Source organism: Nylanderia fulva, unplaced genomic scaffold (genome assembly GCF_048542155.1).
Source record: "Nylanderia fulva isolate GAGA-0341 unplaced genomic scaffold, ASM4854215v1 Scaffold11, whole genome shotgun sequence".
NCBI classification, from domain to species: Eukaryota; Metazoa; Arthropoda; class Insecta; order Hymenoptera; family Formicidae; genus Nylanderia; species Nylanderia fulva.
The window spans coordinates 1,746,944-1,772,238 of NW_028189302.1; the positions used below are offsets into that span (position 1 = coordinate 1,746,944).

Below are 25,295 nucleotides of genomic sequence, written 5' to 3' on the forward strand. Positions count from 1 at the left end.
AATTTCGCATTTTCCTTGTTGTGGACTCTATATTATTTGTATTCTTTCCCTAATTTGTATAATTTCCCTCTTATTTGTTTATGTGGGCAATTTAATAAAAATTAGAGAAATAAAATAATTTTTTTTATCTTATAAAAGCTCATATTTAAAAATAGAATATTTTTTTCCCGAAATTATATAATTATGCTATTTAATATATGTTTATTATTGTATACATCGAATTTGAATTATGATTTTAAAATATTGATTAATCCAGTAATTGTTACCTTTCATTCTGTGGATATCATTCAGTAATTCAAGCAATTTACATTTTAAAAAATGTTGAAAACGGTGCAACATTAAGTAGCAATATCTGCAGTAAAGTAAATTTTGATTTTATGAAAAGAGAAAGTTATCACGCGACCCTGAGACGTAATCATTTATTTTTGCTAATAAAATGATATGATTAAGTATAATAATATGTTTCTTTAATTTATATTCCAACACGTATATAAATAAATAGGTAACCAAACAATTTATATTAAAAGTTTTTGAGGAGATTTAGATTCTATTATATATCAACATTTACATGTAAACTAAGAATAATTTGTATCTATTTCCGCGACCTTCTCTTCTTTCTTCTATTCTTGTATACTTTTACTTGAAATAATCTTCTTTTGTATTTAGTCATACACTATCTGTAATACGTAGCGAACATCGTGGCACACTCATCACGGAGTACCTGGCAATGGGCATTGGAATATTTTACACAAATAGATACTGAACGTGCAAAATGCAATATATGTGCTGGAGAAATTAATTCTTTTATAATTGACAAAGGGAATGCACGGAAACATTTAAAATGGTGTTACAAGGAAGAATATCGCAATATTACTTCAGAGAACTTACTAGAAGATTGGGAGTCAAAATTTGATAGAATTGGAACCACTCGTATGAAGTGCAAGTTATGTGACAAGGAATTAATTTTATTTAAACAGCAACTGTACACAAAACACCTACGTAGAAGACACAATTTAAGAGAGGAAGACCACAATTTGGTGACTGAATGTTTTAAGAAATTGAATTGGCAGAAACGACAATGTACAAAGTGTAATACGGTTATTGAAAATTCTAATTTTTCTGTCTTTGTGGAACATTTTAAACAGTGTCTCGATGACAATAGACCTTTAGACCTCAGAATAACAAAATAAAGGAAGAAGCGGTAAATATTATAATCTATGCTTTTTTCGAATTACTTACTACTGCGTTTACGTACAATGAATAAAATTGTGTATAATATATTAAGCTATTTAAATATTTATCATATATATATATATATGATAAATATTACGATATATATATATATATATATATATATATATTTATATATATATATTTATAAGATTTATAATATACTAATTTATATTTATAGATTTATTTATATAGATTTATAATATACTAATCAACAAAAATATTATATATGTATATTACAATAATAATAACAATTTAAATATTTTGAGAATGTCGAGTATTGAATAGCTTTATTAAAAATCTAGATTTTCTTCCGCCCTTTCGCTTTTGATCAAAGCTAAAATAAAGATGTATACTTACAAAGGTTGTAAACATGTAGTGATATCGGTAGTCGTTCATTTGTAGCTGTAATATCTGTAACACAAAAGAAAAGCAGATTGTATATCAAGGGTATCTTCACGATTTCAACTGTTTCATCGAGCGATCGATACATTATTATGCGATACCATTAAAAATGACTTTTTTTAACATACATATTTTATACTTATATGTGCATTCATAATATATAAAATATCGTATCCACGATATGTAAAATATCGTTTCAATATGTGAACAGTTTTGCGATGGTTTTCATTTCCGATGTGTACTTTTGTGCAAATCCCACGTAAATATTTTCGCCGCAAAATGGATATATTTACAAGATTACACGTGAAATATTACACCGCGTGCATATCATTATTTCTCGCTGCCAAGAATATCGATATCCCGTCCTTTTTGCGTCTGGCTCGACATACACTTATATAAATAATTCGTCGCTTTTCATTTTTCGCGCTAAGGTCGCGGCCAATATGCATCGATCGCGGCTGCATGCATCTTCCTTCAGAGATGGAAGTCGGGGATGAAAGGAGCGTGGGATCTTTCCCGTAGGAAAAACGTTCGAAGAGAGAGGGAAAAGGTTAAAAGGATATACGAGAACCGCATGAAAGCATAGACGTTTTTTGATTACTCTCGACCGGTCGAGAGGGACCTTATCCTCGGAAATTCTCGAGGGACGCAACATGCAAATAACAGGTCCGCTTCGATCCGCGTCTGAAGTAAGATTGCCTTCCCGGGGCGCCGTCGACAAAATCGAGAAACGCCGGTAGACGAAATCTAATCCCTCTCTCGTGCTTCCGATGTATTTACGGTCTTAATCCTTAAGATTGCGAACGAAGTTTACCACGTCTCCCGAAACTTGATTACACTTCTCTCTGTGTAGAGCACAATTGTTTTACTCTTCTCGTTCTGTGCAATTGCGCTCTGACTTTGGATCCTCTTTCATTTTCCTCTATTATAATTTTATATCGAAAAACTTTCTTGTTAAATTATTTGTTCTAATTGCGCCACTGGAAAAAAATTATTAAATTCAAATAAATATTTATTTCAATACTGCCAAATTATTTATTTGAAACTAATAATATTTATTTGATGTGAAACATTTATTTGATATAAAAAAATGTTTTCCAAAACTAAAAAATATTTATTAGAAAGTTTTGTCTAATAAAACCTTCTCGTAAAATTATTTGTTCTACTTGCACCACTGGAAAAAAATTATTAAATTCAAATAAATATATATTTTAATACTGCCAAATTATTTATTTGAAACTAATAATATTGATTTGATGTGAAACATATTTATTTGATATAAAAAATGCTTTTCAAAACTAATAAATATTTATTAGAAAATTTTGTCTAATAAAACCTTCTCGTAAAATTATTTGTTCTACTTGCACCACTAGAAAAAAATTATTAAATTTAAATAAATATATATTTTAATACTGCCAAATTATTTATTTGAAACTAATAATATTGATTTGATGTGAAACATATTTATTTGATATAAAAAAATGCTTTCCCAAACTAATAAATATTTATTAGAAAGTTTTGTCTAATAAAACCTTCTCGTAAAATTATTTGTTCTAATTGCGCCACTGGAAAAAAATTATTAAATTCAAATAAATATTTATTTCAATACTGCCAAATTATTTATTTGAAACTAATAATATTGATTTGATGTGAAACATATTTATTTGATATAAAAAAATGCTTTCCCAAACTAATAAATATTTATTAGAAAGTTTTGTCTAATAAAACCTTCTCGTAAAATTATTTGTTCTAATTGCGCCACTGGAAAAAAATTATTAAATTCAAATAAATATTTATTTCAATACTGCCAAATTATTTATTTGAAACTAATAATATTGATTTGATGTGAAAAATATTTATTTGATATAAGAAAATGCTTTTGAAAATAAAATATTTATAGGCAGAATTGAAATAAATATTTATTAATATAATTTTTTGTTCCAGTGCGTATACATGTAGTTAATTTATTACTGCGTAAATTAAATCCGTTCCTAACAATTTGTCTCTTTATCCACGTCAAGAATGTTTACGAGTGGGAAAAGGAGAAACCACATATAATTACATTACCTAAATTATGCCCGACTAACGTAGTCGTAAATTTATTTTCGTATTTACGTCGTACTCAATTTTGTTGTAAATTAAACACTGAATTATTTATGAGTTACCGTGTGTTCTCGTTACGTACATAAATTACGACAGGTCGCGGTTTTCTCACGCGGTATTGAGATGCGTGCATATCCTATATATACGTATATATCCTATACGTCATAATGAGTAAATTTCAACGTGTTTCAAACGACATTATCGACAAAACTAAAAATGCGCCCGATAACGCGACGCGTGTGTTTCAATGCTGAATAATAATCGAGGCGTGCATTTCCGGCGCGGTGATCATTTCCGTCCGATTATGCAAATTTTTCTATTCGTCGGCCGGGCACGCAACAACGTTCGGAAAAGTGTCGGGAATGACGATGAAAAATATCGGGAGAGCTTTTATCATTTTCCGCGAGCACGATTTGCGATTTGCTAGGACTCTGTTTTCAACGTTTGTTTCGTTTACCGTTCAACAATTCTCACCATTTAATTTGACGATATGCTGATCTGCGTCGTGGCTTCTACGCGAATAAATTATTAAAAACATTTTGGAGCCGCCATCGCGCAATTGTAAATTATTCACAGTTCAAAATCATCATAAATTATCATTTATAATAATAAATTATAAATACATAAATATGGGCATATCGATAGTTGTATAAAAGAAAATCAGAGAGATCTTTAAATACACCATAAAAAATTATTATACAAAATGTGATATATATATGTATATATAAAGGCTTTGTTTATATTTTATATCTATTGATACTTATATGTATTTATATAAATTTGACCTGAAATAATGCACATAAATTATTTACACCAATTTATAAATAATAAATAAAGCATACATATATGTATGACTTATACTTGATTTATTATTCTTTAAATATTCTTCAAATTAATATTCTCTATCTTACCATGCGATCGCGCATGACTATTGTTACTAAATTATTTTTACCAGATGTTCACAAACGAGAAAGAGTATCCTATCCATTCTGACAGATAATCCGACGGATAATTTAATTAGCACGGAGCCGCGAGATTCGAATCAGCTGTTCTTTGCGCAGCGCAAAAAACTTCCGGGATATACAATTTTTTTGCGCGCGATGTCTCTCTCCCGTTCCTTTTCTTTTCTCCCGAGTCGCGAAGCAGAGTCCCAAACTAGAAAGCAAAACAAACGTCGGGAGGAAAAACTGCAACGCAGTGGCCATTAATCCTAATTGTAAGAGTCCTTTTAATCTCCGCGCGCAGACCCGAGTACTCGTACATGATTCTGGAAAGTTATTTACGGCATGCGTGTTCCTCCTGTGTTTATTCCCCCTTTTTTTTTTTTAGTTTTACATCCGGTAAACAACTTGTTGTCTCATCAGCTTCATCCGTTCGCATATGATCACCGGGAGCTGCTGCTTTTCCTAAGCGCGTCGCTTATTTCGACGCGGTTTGACAGATGCCTCGGATAGGTATTAAGATTAAGTGTCCTCCGCCCGGATGACGGAGGATGATCATTTATATAATCCACGAGGGTGTGCGTTGAAACTCTGCCTTCGCCGACTGCATCGATCAATATTTGTAGTTTCCCGCGTTTTTCCAAACGGAAGAAATTTGCATCGCTGAAGCTCTATTTTCGCTTTTCCCGCAAAGTAAATTTGAAATGTTCCATCGACACATGCAGGGTGACTCAAAACTATTTGATGTTCTGGAAATATATTCTTGAACGAAGTCTGAGACCATTTTCCGAAATTTCGAGAAAGGCCATCTTTTCGTAATTAAGCCTTAAATTAAAATTCTATTAAAGTAAATTCTACACACTAAAAAAATTTGTTAAATAATAAAAATATTTAAAGTAAATGTAACCTTAAATCTAGCAAAACGTATATTTGACTTAAATACTAATATATGTTTAATTAACAAAATAGTGATTTAGTTAAAAGATTTAGTCAAGTTAACACATTTTTTTTACAGTGCATGAAATTAATAAAAGAATGTGATTTTATTAATATTTTATTTCCTCAAGGCTTAGTTTGCAAAAAAACCCTTTATTTTCAAACGCTTGTAACTCGAAAATTATTGATGTCTCGACTTTTTCGTTGAAGAAAAATCGTCTCAGAATTCGTTCAGGAATATAATATAATATTTCCAGGACATCAGATTGTTTTGAATCACCCATATATTATATATCCGTTCGTCTGTAGCAATTTTCGTATTTGCGAATCAAATAGATGGAAGAAGATGAAATAGCAAAGCTTATGGAAAGCAGATAAATTTGATATTTATTAGCTAATATTTTTATTTCGATACATACACACAAGAAGGAGCAAATCCTTGAATAATAGCGTCAATAAATTTCCATTTACATAGAATCCTTTCCTCTCTTTTTTCTGATGCTCTTTCATTGTATAGTGTTTCGTTTTATTGAAAAAAACGTGAATTCATTTGGATAAAAACAACTTGTCAGATTAGTCATGCAAGAGCTTAAGCGGCGCAGAAAAATAAGATAGACATATATATATATATATATATATATATATATTTTTTTTTTTATTTCCCTGCTCTGCTTATCGAAGTATAACAGTATTTTGAACGTGATGGAAGAGGAACCTAACATGATCGATATGTGTGAGAGGCAAAAAATGGAGATTATAGAGAGAAACTTTTTTCTTCGAAAGACTCGTAAGAGAAAGAAAAAGAATTCGAAGTAAAAGTTTTTTAAACGCTCGACAGACTCTCGTATACAATTTTAATGTCCCACCTCAAATAAGTTTTTTATTTTTGATTGTAGAAAAAATGTTTCAGACAAAAATTGTATGATTTTGAGGAAGACATAAAGTGGTGCCATTAGTTTGACCTTGAATAGTTGCTTGAAGGTCACGTAAAGGTCACCTTGAGGTGAAGAGATCTTGTCTTATATAACTCAAAAAGTACTTGAGATAAAAATGTTTTATTATAGTGTTTTGGAAAACTCAAGGTGACCTTTACATGACCCTCAAGCAACTATTCAAGGTCAAACTAATGGCACCACCTTATGTCCTTCTCGAAACCATATAACTTTTGTCTGAAACATTTTTTTCGACAATCAAAAATAAAAAACTTATTTGGGGTGGGACATTAAAATGGGACACCCTGTATATCGAACATCGAATAAAATCGTGAAAAATGCATACATATATATAAAACTTACCGCGCGAAAAAATTGTTGCATGTGCGCCGGATCCGTGTCGACGATCAGCTTGAAGATCTCTTTGTGTCTAACTTCCCGCAGGACCTGCCGGTAGGATCTAGGACCCGCTTGACGAATGTACATCTCGGTTCTCACGGACGGCGGGGATTTCACGAGATCCTGGAGTTTGAACAGCCCTGTAAAACAGAGGAGAAAGATATTTCTCACGCTGGACTTCATCATGGCGCGCCTTCATCCGTATATTTTTCTTTAATCTTTCTCGCTAAAAAGGGAGAAGAGGCGTCTTGCAAAATATGACTAACGTGTTTCCCGGATTCTTCTCTTTCTCGCTTTCTCTGAATATTTATTTTCAACTACGAATTTAGCAAGATTTTTTATACATATTTTCAAGCAACGTAAATAAAATTTTATACGAATTTTATATTAATTTTTTATTTTTTTACAGAAATTTTATTTTAATATTATTTTTCCAACAATGGAAATAAAGTTTTACTAGTTATTTAGATTAATGAAATGTTTGAATCATTTTTAAAAGCTTTCATAGTTTTTTAATTAATTGTTTTTATTATAATTATAAGAAAAATGAGATTGCTATTATTCAAACTCATTGAATAGAATATATTGTTAGGGGAAACTGAATTGAGCAAAATACGTATTAGTAGAGGAAAAAATGCACTTTGTGTGCGAAAAGTAATAAATAAAATAATCGATTCCTCGGAGAAGAAAAAAGGTTTCTATATACTGTAATTTGATCAATAATATATGTTATGTAGAAATAAGTTATTTTCACGTACAGATTATTCAAACGTAAAAAAAAAAATAATAATAAATGCATTTCTATGCGATAGAAACGAGCTGTAAAACTCGTACTTGTTTGCGAATCGAAGAAAGGAGAATGGGAGAGAGGGAAGATCGTTAATTTGATTTCTAGGGGATTCAACACACATATCACGTCTATACAGGGTGTCTGATATAAAGTGTCACACCGATAATATACAAGTAGATTTTGTCATTTGAAGACGATTTTTCCTCAACAAAAATGTCGAAGAAGGTCATCATTTTTTGCATGTTCTTAAATTTTGCCATCATGTATCTTTATAACTAAATCTTATATTAAAATTGTATTAAAGTAAACTCTACTTGAAATTAATTGGAGAATGTGATTTTGTTAATACTTTATTTCCACAAGCCTAAGTTTGCGAAAAACCCTTTATTTCCAATCGCTTATAACTTGAAAATGATTGACGTCTCAAGATTTTTTGTATTACACGTGCAGGCAAAGTGGTACTTTGTGTGCATGTTTTCTGTGCGGAAAGCGGCCGATTTCCCACGCCGCCATCTAACGGCGACGCGGTGAGTGAATAAGCCGCGTTCAAAGCCATTGCCTACGGCTGAGTCGCGGTCCAAATCATTGCCCACGGCTATTCCCGCACCGTGCCGCAGCAAGATGGCGGCGTGCGATCGGCCACCTCGCGCACAGAAAACGCGCACAAAGCCACTTTGCTTGCACTTGTAATACAAAATAATATGTGTATCACGTGCGGATTGACAATTGTTCACTCGTGACCAATTGTCAACTTTCTGCACTTGATACACAATATACTATACTGAGGAAAAATTGTCTCCAAATAACAACATCTACCTGTATATTTTTAGTGTGACACCTTATGTCAGGCACCCTGTATATGTCGAGTTCTATCAAGTACGGTGTACGGGAGGGGACTTTTCATAAACTAGTTTGATAGCATTAACAGAATTCGCGAAGAAATGTCGGTAAAAAGACGAGTCCCCGACTGTAGCAATTCGCCTTCCAGCCGATTGTTCCTCGACTACTTCCTAAAGTTGCGCTGTCGACTCGAGTTTTCCGCGTGCACAGAATTCGTTACATGCGGTTACATTTGCTCCGCGTTCATTCCTCTGACTTCATCAACATCGGTTAACTTTAATGACAGTTTGACTGCTTCTGTCTCCCTCTCTTTCTTCATTCTCATTTCCATTCCCGAGAGAGACGCCGAATTATTCAATTATTAATGCGACGCTTGAATAATTTAACGCCCTATCGGTATAAAATATGTACCTTCATCGCTGAAAGAGGACTTTCATGAAGGATACATATAGAAACGAACAAGAAGCGTCACCATTAGCTCGAGGCTAAATGCATTCGGCGGATTAAATACCGTAAATTTCCAAGTCTTCTCTCTCGTTCTCTCTCTCCTGACTTTGGACCGAGAGGAGGCACAAATCTTTGACAAAGTTGCGAGATTCTACGGCGTAATCCTACTTTTCCGTATTTCTGAAAGAGACTTACTCGGACATACTCGGATAGGTGCCGCCAACTTTGAGCTCGCTAATTACTCCCCCAATCCTTCTCTCTCCAACTCCTGTAACGATCGTGACGAATAGAGCAGCGGCAAGAAGGGGATCGATAAACATGGCTAAAGGACGACGAAAGGGAGGCGGAAGATAAATCTCCCGGCGCGTTAACGAGCGAGAGAGGACTGGCACTTTCTCGACAAAACGTACAATTCGAGAAAAATGATAAACTTCACTTGCGGAATAAAACTCGAGATAATTGCAGCTTATCCTTGCACGGTAGAAACTTCTCCTTCCGTTCGTTTGTGGACAAATAGGCTGACTAATCAATTTCGGGATATTAATCTTCAAGAATCAGGATTTTTTATTGCTATAATTTGAATTTTGAAACATGGCGCGATTATTTTTTATTGCATATTATTTTTTAATATAAATAATTATTAATTTAATATAAATAATTATTAATTTGAAGTTAGTTAAACTGATAAAATTCTTGAAATTAACATCATCAATCGAACATAAGAATAATAAAATATTAACACAAAGATTTTTTTATTATACAAAATACAAATAATAAAACAAATCTATATCGAATTTTAGTACGATCTATTGTTGTTTTATATTATTTAATTTTATGTTAATATTTTGAAAAATGATAAACTTTACTTATACAAAATAAAAATCAAGATAATTGCAGCTTACTTTTCTTCTTTCGTTTGTTTGTGTACAAATAGGCTGACTAATCAATTTCGGGATATTAATCTTCAAGAATCAGGATTTTTTATTGCTATAATTTGAATTTTGAAACATGGCGCGATTATTTTTTATTGCATATTATTTTTTAATATAAATATAATAATTATTAATTTGAAGTTAGTTAAACTGATAAAATTCTTGAAATTAACATCATCAATCGAACATAAGAACAATAAAATATTAACATAAAGATTTTCTTATCATACAAATAATAGAATAAATATCTATATCGAATTTTAGCATGATCTATTATTATTTTTATATTATTATTTAATTTTATGTGAAAAATGATGACCAATCAATTTCAGGATATTGATCTTGAAAAATCAGCATTTTTTGTTGCTATAATTTTAATTTTGAAACATAGCGCAATTGTAATTTTTTATTGCATATTATTTTTTAATATAAATAATTATTAATTTAAAGTTAGCTAAATTGATAAAATTCTTGAAATTAACAATCATTAATCGAACATAAGAGCAATAAAATATTAACATAAAGATTTTCTTATTGTACAAAATATAAATAATAAAATAAATATCTATATCAAATTTTAGTATGATCTATTATTGTTCTATATTATTTAATTTTATGTGCAAAATTGTGACAAATAGTGTCTAAGGTTTTTTTGGGACGCTTTTATTGAAAGTCGAAATTTGGGACTCTATAAACAAGACAATACTTAGGAACTTTCAAGATCTTTATTTTAATGACACCTTCTTCGATCGAGATTGACGTCGACATTTCTGGTACAGAAATAGCGACAAGTGGGAAAACGAGGGAAAATTTCGCAAAACTATTAAGAGAGATGAAATCTATTCTCCTGGAAGAGAGTCTCTTTTCAGAACTTTCCATTCTTGTATTATATGTGTTTTTCTTTTCTATTTTCTTTCTTTCTTTCTTTCTTTCTCTTCTTTCTTCCAATATTTCCAGTTTTTCTCTTGTAGATCTCTATTCCATTATCTCCATCTTCCATTATCAGTTTCTCTATCTTGTCTTCCACTTCCTTGATCCTCTTTTCACATATATATATCTCCCATAAATTCTTTCATTACATTCATATCTTTCTCTGTCATCTTTTTTATCGTCTTCTACACAGTTGAAAAATTTTTGTTAAATTTAACAGACATTAAAGGTCTCAAGCGATCCATTGAAATTGTTGTGTTAATTTAATATAATATGTATTTAAAATAAATGTTATGTCAAATTAACATAGTTTTAATGTAAAAATTGCCTAAAAATATGTTAATTTTAGATTTTATTATCCTCACTTATATTATAAAATAAAAAATCAACATTTTTTTCTTGTAAATTTTAACAGATAAATCTTGGCACTAATAAAACAGAACATATGTATTGTGCAAAATTACAAATAGATGTACTTTGTGTTATTTTTATATCTCTTTTCAATTCTTTTAATATTAATTCAACATTTAAGTTTAATTAACACAACAGCGGTATGATAAATTAACACATGAATGTGTTAAATGTTTAACACAAAAATTTTAACGGGGACCGTTTTTAATAAGAGAACACTTTTTTCTACTATGTATATACATTTCTATATGATTTTTAAAAAATTCCTATTTAATATATTTAATTAATAATAATTAAATTAATTTAGTAACAAATAAATGTTGTCACTAATAAAACAGAACATGTTTATTGTGTAAAATTAAAAATAGCTGCACTTTATGTTATTTTTACACCTCTTTTCAGATGTTTAATTAATTTAACATTTAAGTTCAATTAACAGAACAGTAATATGTTAAATTAATACATAAATGTGTTAAATATTTAACACAAAAATTTTAACGGGGACCATTTTTAACAAGAGAACACATTTCTATATGATTTAAAAAAGATTTCCTCCCAATCTATTTAATTAATAATAATGAAATGAAATTAATTATGTAAATAGAGCATAGAATAGAGGAGTGCAAATATCTCAAATAATAAAGGTTTATAATGAAGGTCGTAGGGTAGCTTGCATTTATATAGAGATTCCTAGAGTACCGCGTTCAAGAAATGTGTGAAATGAAAAGTAGGAAGATTGCACACGCAGCCGCTAGTCCAGTTTACAAAATTAACTCCGTTAGATAACGGTAACTACATGCAGTGCTATATTTGAGAATTTACGACATCGTGCAACGATACGTAGAGTACATAAAGGTGGGGAAAAAATTCAGGAAAAATGAATGCGATTCTCGTTCTCTCTTCCTATCGTTCCAACAATAACGTTTATATGCGAGATTTCCTGACTTCGTTGCAATCATACGAAGCAAAATGTAGATAGTGCTCGTTTATGCGAATTTTCACCGGAAGAATAGTTCTGTCACATGTGTTCACGTTATTGAAATATTCAAATTTTGTGAATTGTTATTTTTTTTTTCAATCGTTCACAGAGTAGAAATTCGAAAATCTCGGGTTTACTGATTAAACTTTACAAATTTAGCAAACATTTATTTCAGTTTTATATGACACGAGCATTTAATGGAATTATTTGGTAAAAAGCGATATTTCTTATTTTACACTGACAAGTTAAATAATTTAATTCAGCATAGATTTCAAGCTTTTATTAGAAAGTAGCGAATTTCATTGTATCATATATATAAATGAATTGTATTAAAAATGAGAGTAGCTGACTCGAGTGGTGAAGTAATGAAATATATTTTTAAATGCAATATACAGGGTGTCCGGTAACTAACGGACCAATGATTAAGGGCGGATTCTCTGGCCAATTTGGAGACGATTTTTTCTTAGCAAAAATGTTGAGAAGTCAATAATTTTTGAGTTATAAGCGATTGAAAAAAATAGGTTTTTTGAAAACTAAACGTGTTTTGGAGTTAAAAGTCTAACATAATTAAATTCTTCAGTTAATTTCAGGTAGAGTTTACTATAATAAAATTTTAATTTGAGGCTTAGTTATAAAGTAATGACAAATATTGGAAAGTTGTAAAAAATGATGACCTTTTTCAACATTTTTGCTGAGGAAAAATCGTTCCCAAATTGACCAAAGAATCCATTTGTAATTGTTGGTCCGTTAGTTACCGGACACCCTGTATACACAGTTCGTATGTTTCCGAAAAAAGTTTAGTTGACGAAAATTAAAAGCGACTTTACTCCAGTTTCGCGCGTTATCTCATACACAAAGTATTTACGCGTCGAAATTATTGGACATTGGCAGAAGAGAGCCGTCGCTTTTCAATCCATTATTATTTTACGGCGCCAAAAAACGAAACTTTTTACGGCCAATAAAGTTTTAACGAACTGCGAAACACTAGGGCAGTTATGAATAACTAAATAACAGCAGGGAGAAACTTTTCCAAATTTCGAGAAGCGTTCAAAATCTCTCGCGGAACGCGAATATTCAAGATAAATTTATAAACAAACGTCATGGGGTCGACGAAAAAAATACAGAAATTATTACGAATGTTGAGATTCCCGGGGAAAATTTTTTATATATATAATTATATATAAATAATTGTATAATTATATATATAATCGTAAAAAAAAATTATATATGTAAAATATGTCTATTTTTATACATAATTATATATAAATTATAAGGGTTTATATATAATCATGTAAAATTATATATGAGACGTATATATTTATATATATATATGAAGAAATATTTATTATATATATATATATATATATATATATATATATAATTGTATATATAGAAAGCACTTTTACTAATTATGTATGGACATATTCCAGAAATATAATTTTGCGATTATATGTATAATTTTATTTCTACATAATTTTTTATATTTTGTTATACAAAAATTTTTTTAATTAAAAATAAAAAATTTTAAAGATAAAAAATTTTTTTTCCGGGTCGCAAATCGTGCGTATATGCTTCTGTCCCCCGCGACCGCTTAATATTTAACGGCGTTTAAGCGAGTGACTATCTCTCCGCACGTTGAAGTTTTAACGAGCTCGTGAAAGACGGATTTACCCCCGATGAATATTTAGGTGGAGTACCGGGATGTTACATTTTCCCGGGTCGAGTCGGGGCACCCTTCGAAGCGTGCTTTTTCACGGACGAGAAATTTTGAAACGTCTTAACCTCCCCCCCACCCCCCACCCCCTTCACCCCCACCCCCTTTGTCGTGAATTTATGGCGAGCTATAGACATCCGAGAGACCAGGCGCAAAAAAGACGCGCGCTCTTTCCGTTTCCTCCAGTTTTATCGCTAACGGCAACGTTCTACTTCGTGCTTCTGTTACACGCCACGTTACATCGTCCAATCAAGAGCGGCAATTTAGGGAAGATAAGGTCGGCGACTCTTTCTATTTTGCTCCTCGCCAGAAAACTACGTGAGGGGGCGAAGAAGGATTCGTTTCGCAAATTTATATGGCGTGGGGATTCGCGCACGCGATATCCATTATTAATAATACTTCGCACAAAACAACATCGGGATACAAAGTATCATTGAATTATCGCTCGAAGTGTGAAAATTATGACAGTGGATTTTTATAAAAAAGTTTTACACTTATTTGTCACTGAACAAAAAGTTTATTGAGTTTGAATAAGTGTTTCAATACTGCGGCAAATAAATCATTTATTTGAAACAAATTATTTGAAAAGAATTTTCTTATATCAAATAAATATTATTAGTTTCAAATAAATTATTTATTTGACAGTATTAAAATAAATGCTTATAAGAATTAGCTAAATTTTTTTCCAGTGTACAATATATGAAGAAATCAGCTGATTTTACCAATTTGAAACTAATATTGATTTGACGTGAAAAATATTTATTTGATATAAGAACATCCTTTTTCAAACAGATCAATATTTATTTGTTTCAAATGAGTGATTTATTAGGCAGTATTGAAACAAATATTAATTTAGTCATTTTTTTCGAATGTCTCGAATGTCTAATAGGATTTCACATAGGTTCAAAAACCTCGCATTAATCCGATATAAAATTGAATTTTGGTAAAATCAGCTGACTTCTTCATATATTGTACACTGAAAAAAAATTTAGCTAATTTTTATAAGTATTTATTTCAATACTGTCAAATAAATCATTTATTTGAAACTAATAATATTTATTTGATATAAGAAAATCCTTTTCAAATAATTTGTTTCAAATAAATGATTTATTTGACAGTATAAATATGTATTAATTTAAGACATTTTTTTCAGTGTAGTTTATAAATAATTTACTAAACAAAAACTGTTCATTATTCAGTATTGAGGCTATTATATCTTTCGTTCAGCTACGAGATATGAAAAAAGTCCGGCCAATTTTCCCAAGATTTAATTTGACATTAAATTAGATTTACCCGAGATCCATTTCACGTATAAGATTAGCGCGAGGTACTTTCCATTTTTGAATTTCCAGATTTACTCCGACAATAAAATTCTTCCGCTCAAACAGGCAAATCATTTGAAACTATATTGATTTGACGTGAAAAATATTTATTTGATATAAGAACATCCTTTTTCAAACAGATCAATATTTATTTGTTTCAAATAAATGATTTATTAGGCAGTATTGAAACAAATATTAATTTAGTCATTTTTTTCGAATGTCTCGAATGTCTAATAGGATTTCACATAGGTTCAAAAACCTTCGCATTAATCCGATATAAAATTGAATTTTGGTAAAATCAGCTGACTTCTTCATATATTGTACACTGAAAAAAAATTTAGCTAATTTTTATAAGTATTTATTTCAATACTGTCAAATAAATCATTTATTTGAAACTAATAATATTTATTTGATATAAGAAAATTCTTTTCAAATAATTTCAAATGAATGGTTTATTTGACAGTATAAATATGTATTAATTTAACACATTTTTTTCAGTGTAGTTTATAAATAATTTACTAAACAAAAACTGTTCATTATTCAGTATTGAAGCTATTATATCTTTCATTCAGCTACGAGATATGAAAAAAGTCCGGCCAATTTTCCCAAGATTTAATTTGACATTAAATTAGATTTACCCGAGATCCATTTCACGTATAAGATTAGCGCGAGGTACTTTCCATTTTTGAATTTCCAGATTTACTCCGACAATAAAATTCTTCCGCTCAGACAGGCAAATCAATGCAAATACGTCTTTTCCGGCTAGAAGTGGTAGAAATGGCGGGCGAAAATTCATACATTTCCTCGGAGGGACGACGATAGTTAAAATATACTAATGTGATTCGGAAAGAATGGAAATGGGCCGAGGTAGGGTGGATATTATACGTCAACGGCGCGTCGCGGAATTTCGATGAGTCGTCGCGGATGGTGCCAGGCCGTCGCGAGATGAAAACGGGGTGTTATGGGGGCGAACCACGGGGGTTAAGTTGGCGGCAAAACGCGTCGAGGGTGAGCAATCTCGTTTTCGGACGGCGAGAGATCGCGAGGGAAAAAGAGAGAGTTTACATCATCGTATGTAAACGCGGTTACTTCCGCGTGCGGATGACAGGCCCGACATCCGGGCGGCGGCGTCCACTTCCGGCGCCTGATTCCGACGTTCTATTTGCATGGGGACGCATCATTCCGACTCTGTGGAGGAAAATAAAAAAAGGGGAAAAAATGGAGGCAACAAACGTTTGCGTAATAAACGCGCTGCCGCGGAGCGCTAACGAGAAGAAACCAAAAAAAAAAAAAAAAGAGAGAGAAGATCGCCTCTTCTACAAATATCTATGGAGCGGTTTTCCCGCGTTGTGTATTGCCGTTTTCAACGCGGAGCGCTTGGTTTTGCGAAACGGGGTGGTCGCGAAATCTTTCAGCCCGGCCACTGATGTTGTTCGTATTGTCCGCATGTTCGCTCTTGCGGTTCGTCGCATTTTTCTGCCACTACGTTTCGCACAAAATCATTATTATCGCGCTTTTGTGGAGAGAAACGTATGCGCTAAATTAATTCCAGCAATACATCTAAGTTCAAAATCGATCATGCCACTGCGGTATTTCTTTTTGTTATTTAAATATTAAATATAAATATTTATTAAATATATATATATATATATATATATATATTTATTAAATATTTAATGTACACTTATTTTATATTTTAATATACATATATTTCATATGTAATATATATTTAATATAAATATTTATTAAATATATATATATATATATATTTATTTAATATATATTTATTAAATATTTAATGTACATTTATTTTATATTTTAATATACATATATTTCATATGTAATATATATTTAATGTAAAATATATAATACTAATATTTATTATAAGAGCTCAATGAGCATATGAAAAGTTACTTTGTTGCAAAATTGTCAGAAAATTAAAAATACGAACTATAATCGTTCATAATAATGAACGATTATTACATCAAGAATTATACGGAAAAAAGTAATGAATTTATTATGAAAATAAGTTACATTATTATATTATACATAAATGTAACTATAATATATATTTAATATAAGATATAAACTAAATATAAATGAATATGTATATTAAATGTGGAATAGGATACGCGGATTTGGCAAATGCAGATATGAAGAGAAAATTTAGATTATTCTAGTCAAGATATGCGATTTCATCCATATATTCGCAGTTTATTTGGAGTAAAGAAATTCCGCTGCAGCGGAGATTCTTCTCGATTGTACGTACACGTTATTGTTCTCCACTTACCGTAATCCTCTTCATAGATAATGGCCACTCGGGTCCAGTTTAGGAAGGACATGAGATCCTTGAACGCTTTGTTGAGATGATCTGGAGCGGGATATAGGTTAATGCTGAACTCCTTAAAAGTGGGCTCGAAATCGACCCGCGCTTCGAGATGAGGAACATCCAAAGCCTCACATATGCTTTGTATGTGAGCGCCTAAAAGTGGGTCGGATGGCCCGAAGATGCCTTGTACCGACCTGGATAATTGCTTGCAGGCTGCAATCAAAAATTCAACGCTCTGACAAATTCTATATTTATTATTAAAAGGATGTTTCCATACATTTAAATCGTACAACACACATATATATATAATATTTTTAATTTATTTATATATGTATTTAGATTTATTTATTTATTGCTATCTTGTTCAAAAATCATTAGGTAAAAAAATTAAACTAGTAGATATTTCGATTGTGGTTCACCAAATTCTTCAGAAATATTAAATATCTTTTACTCTGGAGTACGAAATAATTCGTATTTTTCAATCAATTTAGTACACTGAAAAAAATTTGTTAACTTGACTAAATCTTTCAAATAAATATTTTTTTGTCAATTGGACATATAAAAATATTTAAATTAAATATAACATAGGTATTAAATCTAACAAATATATATATATTTGACTTGAATACTAATATATGTTTAAGTACGATATAATTCGTATTTTTCAATCAATTTAGTACACTGAAAAAAATTTGTTAACTTGACTAAATCTTTCAAATAAATATTTTTTTGTCAATTCGACATATAAAAATATTTAAATTAAATATAACATAGGTATTAAATCTAACAAATATATATATATTTGACTTGAATACTAATATATGTTTAATTAATAAAATAGTAATTTAGTTGAAAGGTTTAGTTAAGTTAAGAAATTTTATTTCAGTGTATCATATTTTAAACTGATTTATACATATTCAAATTTATTTATTTATTGCTATCTTGTTCAAAAATCTTTAGGTAAAAAATTAAGCTAGTAGATATTTCGATTGTTCACCAAATTCTTCAGAAATATTAAATATCTTTTACTCTGGAGTACGAAATAATTCGTATTTTTCAATCAATTTAGTACACTGAAAAAAATTTGTTAACTTGACTAAACCTTTCAAATAAATATTTTTTTGTCAATTGGACATATAAAAATATTTAAAATAAATATAACATATATTAAATCTAACAAACATATATTTGATTTAAATACTAATATATGTTCAATTAATAAAATAATAATTTAGTTGAAAGATTTAGTCAAGTTGACAAATTTTTTTCTCAGTGTACAGAAAATTTTTCTTAGAGATATCGAACTATTAAGAATAAATAGACGAATATGGCAATGATATATCGCGAGATAGGCGAGGAAGATGTCAATAGGGGCACAGGGGCGTGCTAAAACGGAGATTGGAAAACGACTGCCTCTGACACGTCGATTTCATATTTCCAGATGAAGCGTACTTAGAAGTTCTGTATCAGCGAAAGCTTTGGTAAAACGATGACGGACACTTTTGCGAGGAGTCCTCGCTACTATCCGCCATATATAATTTTGTATAATAGATTACTCTCGAAACGAATGCATTTTAAAAAATTGAAAATAATCCGTTTGTATTTTTTTTATTGATGGATGTATCGTCGAACAAATCCGATGAAAAACAACGGTGTAAAAATTTCACGAGTTCGTGCAAATATACGCCAGAGGTTATAAATAACGTAAAATGCATAAAAGACGTGTGATATAAATTTGACAAAATTCTTCTTTAGTAAGCATTAATTCGCCAGATATACGCAAATGTATAATATAATGATAGAACATATTTTTTCTTGCTTGTTCGTTGACTCTATATTTATTAATTTTTTTTTTTACTTTTATATCCGATCGTTAAATCTAACTAGAGTTTAAATCGGAATTTAAACAACTCAGAAAGCGCAATAGGCAATTGGCTGTAATCGCAGCAATGCACAGAAAACCGATATCAGCATGCGGTGATTATTTAGGTTACGCATTTATCCATTACGCAAATTAAAATACGAGCTGCATGCGGAAAATAATGTCAATGCAAATACTAAATGCAGAGAGAAGCATACACATATATATATATACATATATAATAATCAAATAATATATTTGGAGTAGAATGCAACGATCGATGAATAGCGATGAATAATCTCGATCGGCGAAAGAACAACGATATGATTTATGAGCTTTCGATCTACGCATTCCACGGTGAATAGACGATGTGAATTGATACATTCCTTTAACGTCTCAACTTTCTTATCCATTATACTTAAGAAGGGCGAGCTCTCGGCGAGAGAAGCGCGCCGTTATTCTCCCTTACATCGCAAATTATTCCTGGCACGCTTTGTAAGGGCGAGCCGAATTGAAGAATGGATAAGTTGGATTTTGGTAGTACTATTACTACTTCTAAGGAATCGCTGGTTGCGTTTTATCGCGATATCCTGAATTATTCACAAGCGTTTCTTTGTTCTTTTCTTCTGCTGCGAATCATGGTCCGCTGATTCGCTCAATTTTATCGTATCACACACACAATATACATTTTTACGAAATTAACTTCATTTTTTATCTACAAAGAAATTATTATGATTTAATTAATAATATACGAATAATCATTTTAATGCGAGGTTTATGTACAAATATGCTATTATTATTTATTTTGTAGGATATATAATTTATTTTTCTAATAAAACTACAATTTATTATAATAAATTAAAAATATTTCGAGATGTTTCTTGTAAAACTGATCGTTTGTAAGGAGACAATAATAGGATGAAACAACTTTCGTATAACAATACTATTGGATACACAGATAAAATAGATTCGCGGTATTCCTTTTGCTCCGAGAAATCCAATAATTTTAATGGAAATAGGAATTTTCGTGAAACAATGCAAAGAAGAGGAGAAAGAGAAAAGAATAGAGAGAAAACGATTAAATGTGTTTGATCGTCCCTTTGCACAAGATTTACACTCCGATATTATTAACATTAAGAGATTGATTGAGAATTAGTTCTATCTTTTTACCATTTTGTTTAATCTGTTTTCGACGCACTTATATATATATAATAGATTTTAAAAGATCCTTTAAGAAATATTTTTAAAAGATTTTAAAAATATTTCAAAAGATAAAATAATTCTCGAAAATATTTTTAAAATGTTTCTATATCCGCTTTTTCACGTTTCAAAAATATTTTTGAACATAGATTGAAACTATTATTTTAAAAATATGTATTCAAGAAAATATTATCTGGGGGATAAAGAAAAACATTTTTAAAAGTTTTTTAAATTATTAAAAAAAATGTTATTACAAAAAATTTTTATAAATTATTTTAAACTATTCCTAAAACCATTTTCAAATGTTTTATGCAATATTTTATAAAAATATTTATAAATATTTTTTGTAAACATTCATATTTTGTGTAAGCCTTAAATTAAAATTCTATTACAGTAAACTTCACCTAAAATTAATTAAAAAATGTAGTTTTATATTTCAAATTAATTTATTTCCACAAGGCTTAGTTTACAAAAAAAAACTTGTATTTTCAATCGTTTAAAATTCGAAAATTATTGGCGCCTGGACATTTTCTGAGGAAAAATCGTCTCTAAAACGCGTCAAGAATCTCGCATTAACGTGTGGTATACAATAAGTCTGGGACACTCTGTATATACTTTAGAAACAAGTGTCGTAAATTTCGCAATTCTCTCTATCTCTCAATAAGAAGCGATATTGTTGAGCGTCGCGCGCTTGCTTAGCTTTCGAGGAAGCCGCTGTTTTGGAGCAGAAACGCTCGATTCTCGCGAATATACGTCTGCTGAAATTGCCAAAAAGCCGCTCACAACAGCCTCATTGTCAGTTCGGCGAACGCATTTCGTCGAATGCGCATCGGCTTCGTAATTCGGCGAAGCGAAATTATCTGTTCTGTGTCTCGCTGATTAAGTCGAAAGCTTCTCGCTCGACGAGAGAGAGAGAGAGTAAATAAGAATCGTTGCCTCGTTACGATATCGCGAGTTTCGTTTAACGAACCGGCGCTTATCCATTTTGTGGTAATGAGGAACGGCAGAGTTTCCTTCACAAAGAACCCGCTTCATCATGACTTTTATGAGCCCGATATATATATATATATATATATAATGCACAATGCGCGATCATCTTCCACAATTTGGCGAATTATCGCAATTAAGGAGGCGATTCTGTATGACGGCTCTCGAAAATATATCTTCTCTCTGTATCTTAATTGCTCCACAGATCTTCGTTAAATCAATAATCACTTTGAACGATTCATTTCATTTCAGAGAGAGACAGATTGTATTCCGTCAATTAGATTTGCAATAACGAATACAAACCTTTTCACATCGAAAAAAAATTATTGAATGCTATTTAAATAAATATTTATTTCAATTCTGCCTAATAAATCATTTATTTGAAACTAATAATATTGATTTGATGTGAAAAATATTTACTATATTTTACTACATTTACTTTATTTTATATATTTTATTCTCTGTGTACAACATATCCAGTAAGCAAGAAACATCATTTAATCAACATTTTAAAATGTTGATTTTATATAAATTTTCTGCGTTAGATGTTTTATAAATATTAAAAAAATGTTTTAATGAACATATTAATAACATTTAAAAAAATATTTTAACTCATGTTTTAGAAATGTTTTAAAAATATTATTTAATATTTCTTTGATATAAAAAAATCCTTTTCAAAACAGATTAATATATATTTTTTCTCAAAGAAATGATTAATTAGGAAGTATCGAAATAAATATTTATTAATTTAATAATTTTTTTCGCAGTGCAGGAAGGGATTGGATTACCTTTATCTTGTCATTTCCAAACTACAAAGGTTTAATTTTATAAAGCAAATATTCGCAAACTCCTGTTGACAAACGATTTAACCTGATTTGATACACAAGTTTGCAACACGCAAGTTAACTTTTCGGAGGAGAAGGAGGCGGAAGAAGAGTGCACTAAAAAACTAATTAATGCAAACGCCACAAAATTGCGCTGCTTGCCCTGCGATCATCATCGTAATACGGATGAAGGATTCGGCAAACATTCTATCTCGTTAGTTTCGTCATTAAAAGTTACGTAAGCAGCTCTGTGCGCTCGTGTGCCCGCGAAACTTTCGCATTCGGGGGAAGGAAGGGGGATGAAAGGGAGGAAAAGAGGGATGTGGCAATTTGAGTTACCAATAAATTAAGCTGACTGACAATGACAGGTTGTAAATCTCTGACAAAAAATAGTATATTGTGTATCAAGTGCGGAAAGTTGACAATTGGTCACGAGTGCGGGGAATGGATGCACGAGCCGAAGACGAGTGCGACTACCCCACACGAGTGAACAATTGTCAATCCGCACGTGATACACATACTATTTTGTATTACGAGTGCAAGCAAAGTGGCTTTGTGCGTGTTTTCTGTGCGCGAGCTAGCCGATCGCACGCCGCCATCTTGCGACCGCACGGTGCGGGAATAGCCGCGTTCAAAGTCATTGTCCACGGCTAAAGCCGTGGGCAATACATTGCCCACGGCTTCAGCCGTGGACAATGACTTTAAATGCGGCTTATTCACTCAACGCGTCGCCGCTAGATGGCAACGTGGGAAATCGGCCGCTTTCCGCACAGAAAACACGCACACAAAATGCCACTTTGCCTGCACGTGTAATACAAAAAAAATACCGTTGCAAAGCCATTAAGAGAACCGACAAGGATGAGGGAGCAAGGAAAGAAATGGAAGAGAAACAGCTGAGATAGAGTTGTCTATTAGGATTACCAATGCAACGCGCAAGAGCGGACTTGCTTTTCTGCGTGAATGCCGAAAAATAAAATCCAAAGCGAAATAATCGTCATTTGGTTAGCAGTACAGGTGCGTGTGTGTGCGTTTGTGTGTGCATTTCTAGTCCTGTAGACTAAACGGAACCTTCCATTAAAGTGTTCCGCCTCGTTGGCTCGGGCCGCCGCTCCTTAAAGTTATCCAATCAATTTCCCTGGTTTGGGTCCTCCCCGATTTCTATCTCTTCCTTTGTTTTCCACTTTTGCGGTGACCCGAATGAAATTACACCCCTACGAAACTTGAAACTTGGAATTTTTCGCGCAACGTCGCCTCGTCCCGTTTCTCTCTCTGTAACGCGCACGAGAGTACGACAATATTTTTTCGACATGACGAAAAATTAATAAAGAGCCCGGCGTGTGTGTCTGTGCACTTCCTATCGCGAAAGTAAGTTTCCTTCCTTCTCGCGGCGCGAGAAGTTGAAACGAAATTTGTGCCGCACATCCGACGATGTTAGGGGAAGGAAAATTCCTTTCGGCATAGCAAAAAGTAGGAATGTCTACTTTAAAACCTTTTGTTATTAGTTTTCCGTACCTTGCGTCAGAAATGTCATGTTCTTCAAAAATAAATATTCTAATTTTATTGGCCGCGATATTTTATTGTCGCGCTTTTAGCAAAATCTTTGTGATCGAGTTTTTACCATAAGTAAAATTCTTAAAACAAAGCGAACGCGAAAATTTAAGATATATATAAATTTATGTTATATTTAACAAATGTCACAGATATATTTTACAAATAAGAAATATTTTTTGTATATAAATTAACAATATATAAAGATATTAATTTATATAATAATTATACAATAATATATATATATATATATATAAATATATATAATATATAAATATTTATATATTATATTTATATATTATAATATATAATAATTTATATATATGTATAATTTTTCGAATATCTGAAATTGCTTCTATATAAAATATGTCTTAAATTTTTGCTGGTTGAAGGAAGAAAATGAGCAGCTTACTTTCATCTATATTGCATCGTCTCGGATCTTGTGCTGAGCAAGTATATAGTTGCCTTGACAATCGATTAACTCCCACGCGCTTCACTCTTCCGTCCAGTAATATGTCGCAATACCTCGTAATCCGCACTAGATGCACTCAGAAATTCATAGAGGATTTTCCCGAGTCGAGTATTTCGCAGCGAATTCAATTTCCTGCCGAGTCCTGTTCCTCCGCACGTTGACATAACAGACATCGCAGAAAATAAAGAATGCGTATAAGTAACAATTTTCTCAAGGATAAACTTTGCAGGACGCGTGTCTAAAAGCTTCTGCAAGATGCAGTTCTTTTATATTTAAAGGCACTTTCCGGCTCGATGTAAGACCGAAATGTAGACGAAAAATATTTCCCATTCATCCATTTCATGGGAGATAGATTCTAATGTATAGAGTCAAGAGTGCAAAACTAAAACAAGCAACACATTTTTTCATAAAATACTTTTTTTTTTTCGTATAAAGATCCATTCATCTTAACTGTATAAAATATGTGAAAGACTCTTTTAACCCTTTCCCATTCGGAAATTCCCGCAAATATCCCTAATATCCTCGGCGCGGAATAAGATTTCGTGGGAGATCCCAATCCATTTGAAAATTTCCGCGCGAGAAAATCCAAACCGCGGACACATTAAGGTCAAGATAACGTAACGACTACAATAGTAGCGAGACCGTGATTACTTTTAGGCGGAATTCGCGCATTCGCGGCGTATTAACCGGCGAGTTCGCGCGCACGCAACATTAAACTCGTGCAATTCTTGGGTGGGAAAATGTGTACATGCATTTCTCTCTC

At 31.5% G+C, this 25,295-nt stretch overlaps 1 protein-coding gene across 1 annotated transcript in view; it reads right to left on the minus strand.

Annotated features, from left to right (window-relative positions):
- Window positions 1–25,295, minus strand: part of LOC114938581 (glutamate receptor ionotropic, kainate 2) — a 210,933-nt gene that overhangs the window by 60,310 nt on the left and 125,328 nt on the right. The window contains exons 4-6 of the mRNA XM_085487905.1: window positions 17,602–17,853; window positions 6,911–7,086; window positions 1,591–1,644 (exon numbers count right to left, since the gene is read on the minus strand). Coding sequence (XP_085344031.1) covers window positions 1,591–1,644; window positions 6,911–7,086; window positions 17,602–17,853 — 482 coding nt within the window. The remainder of the gene's footprint in view (window positions 1–1,590; window positions 1,645–6,910; window positions 7,087–17,601; window positions 17,854–25,295) is intronic.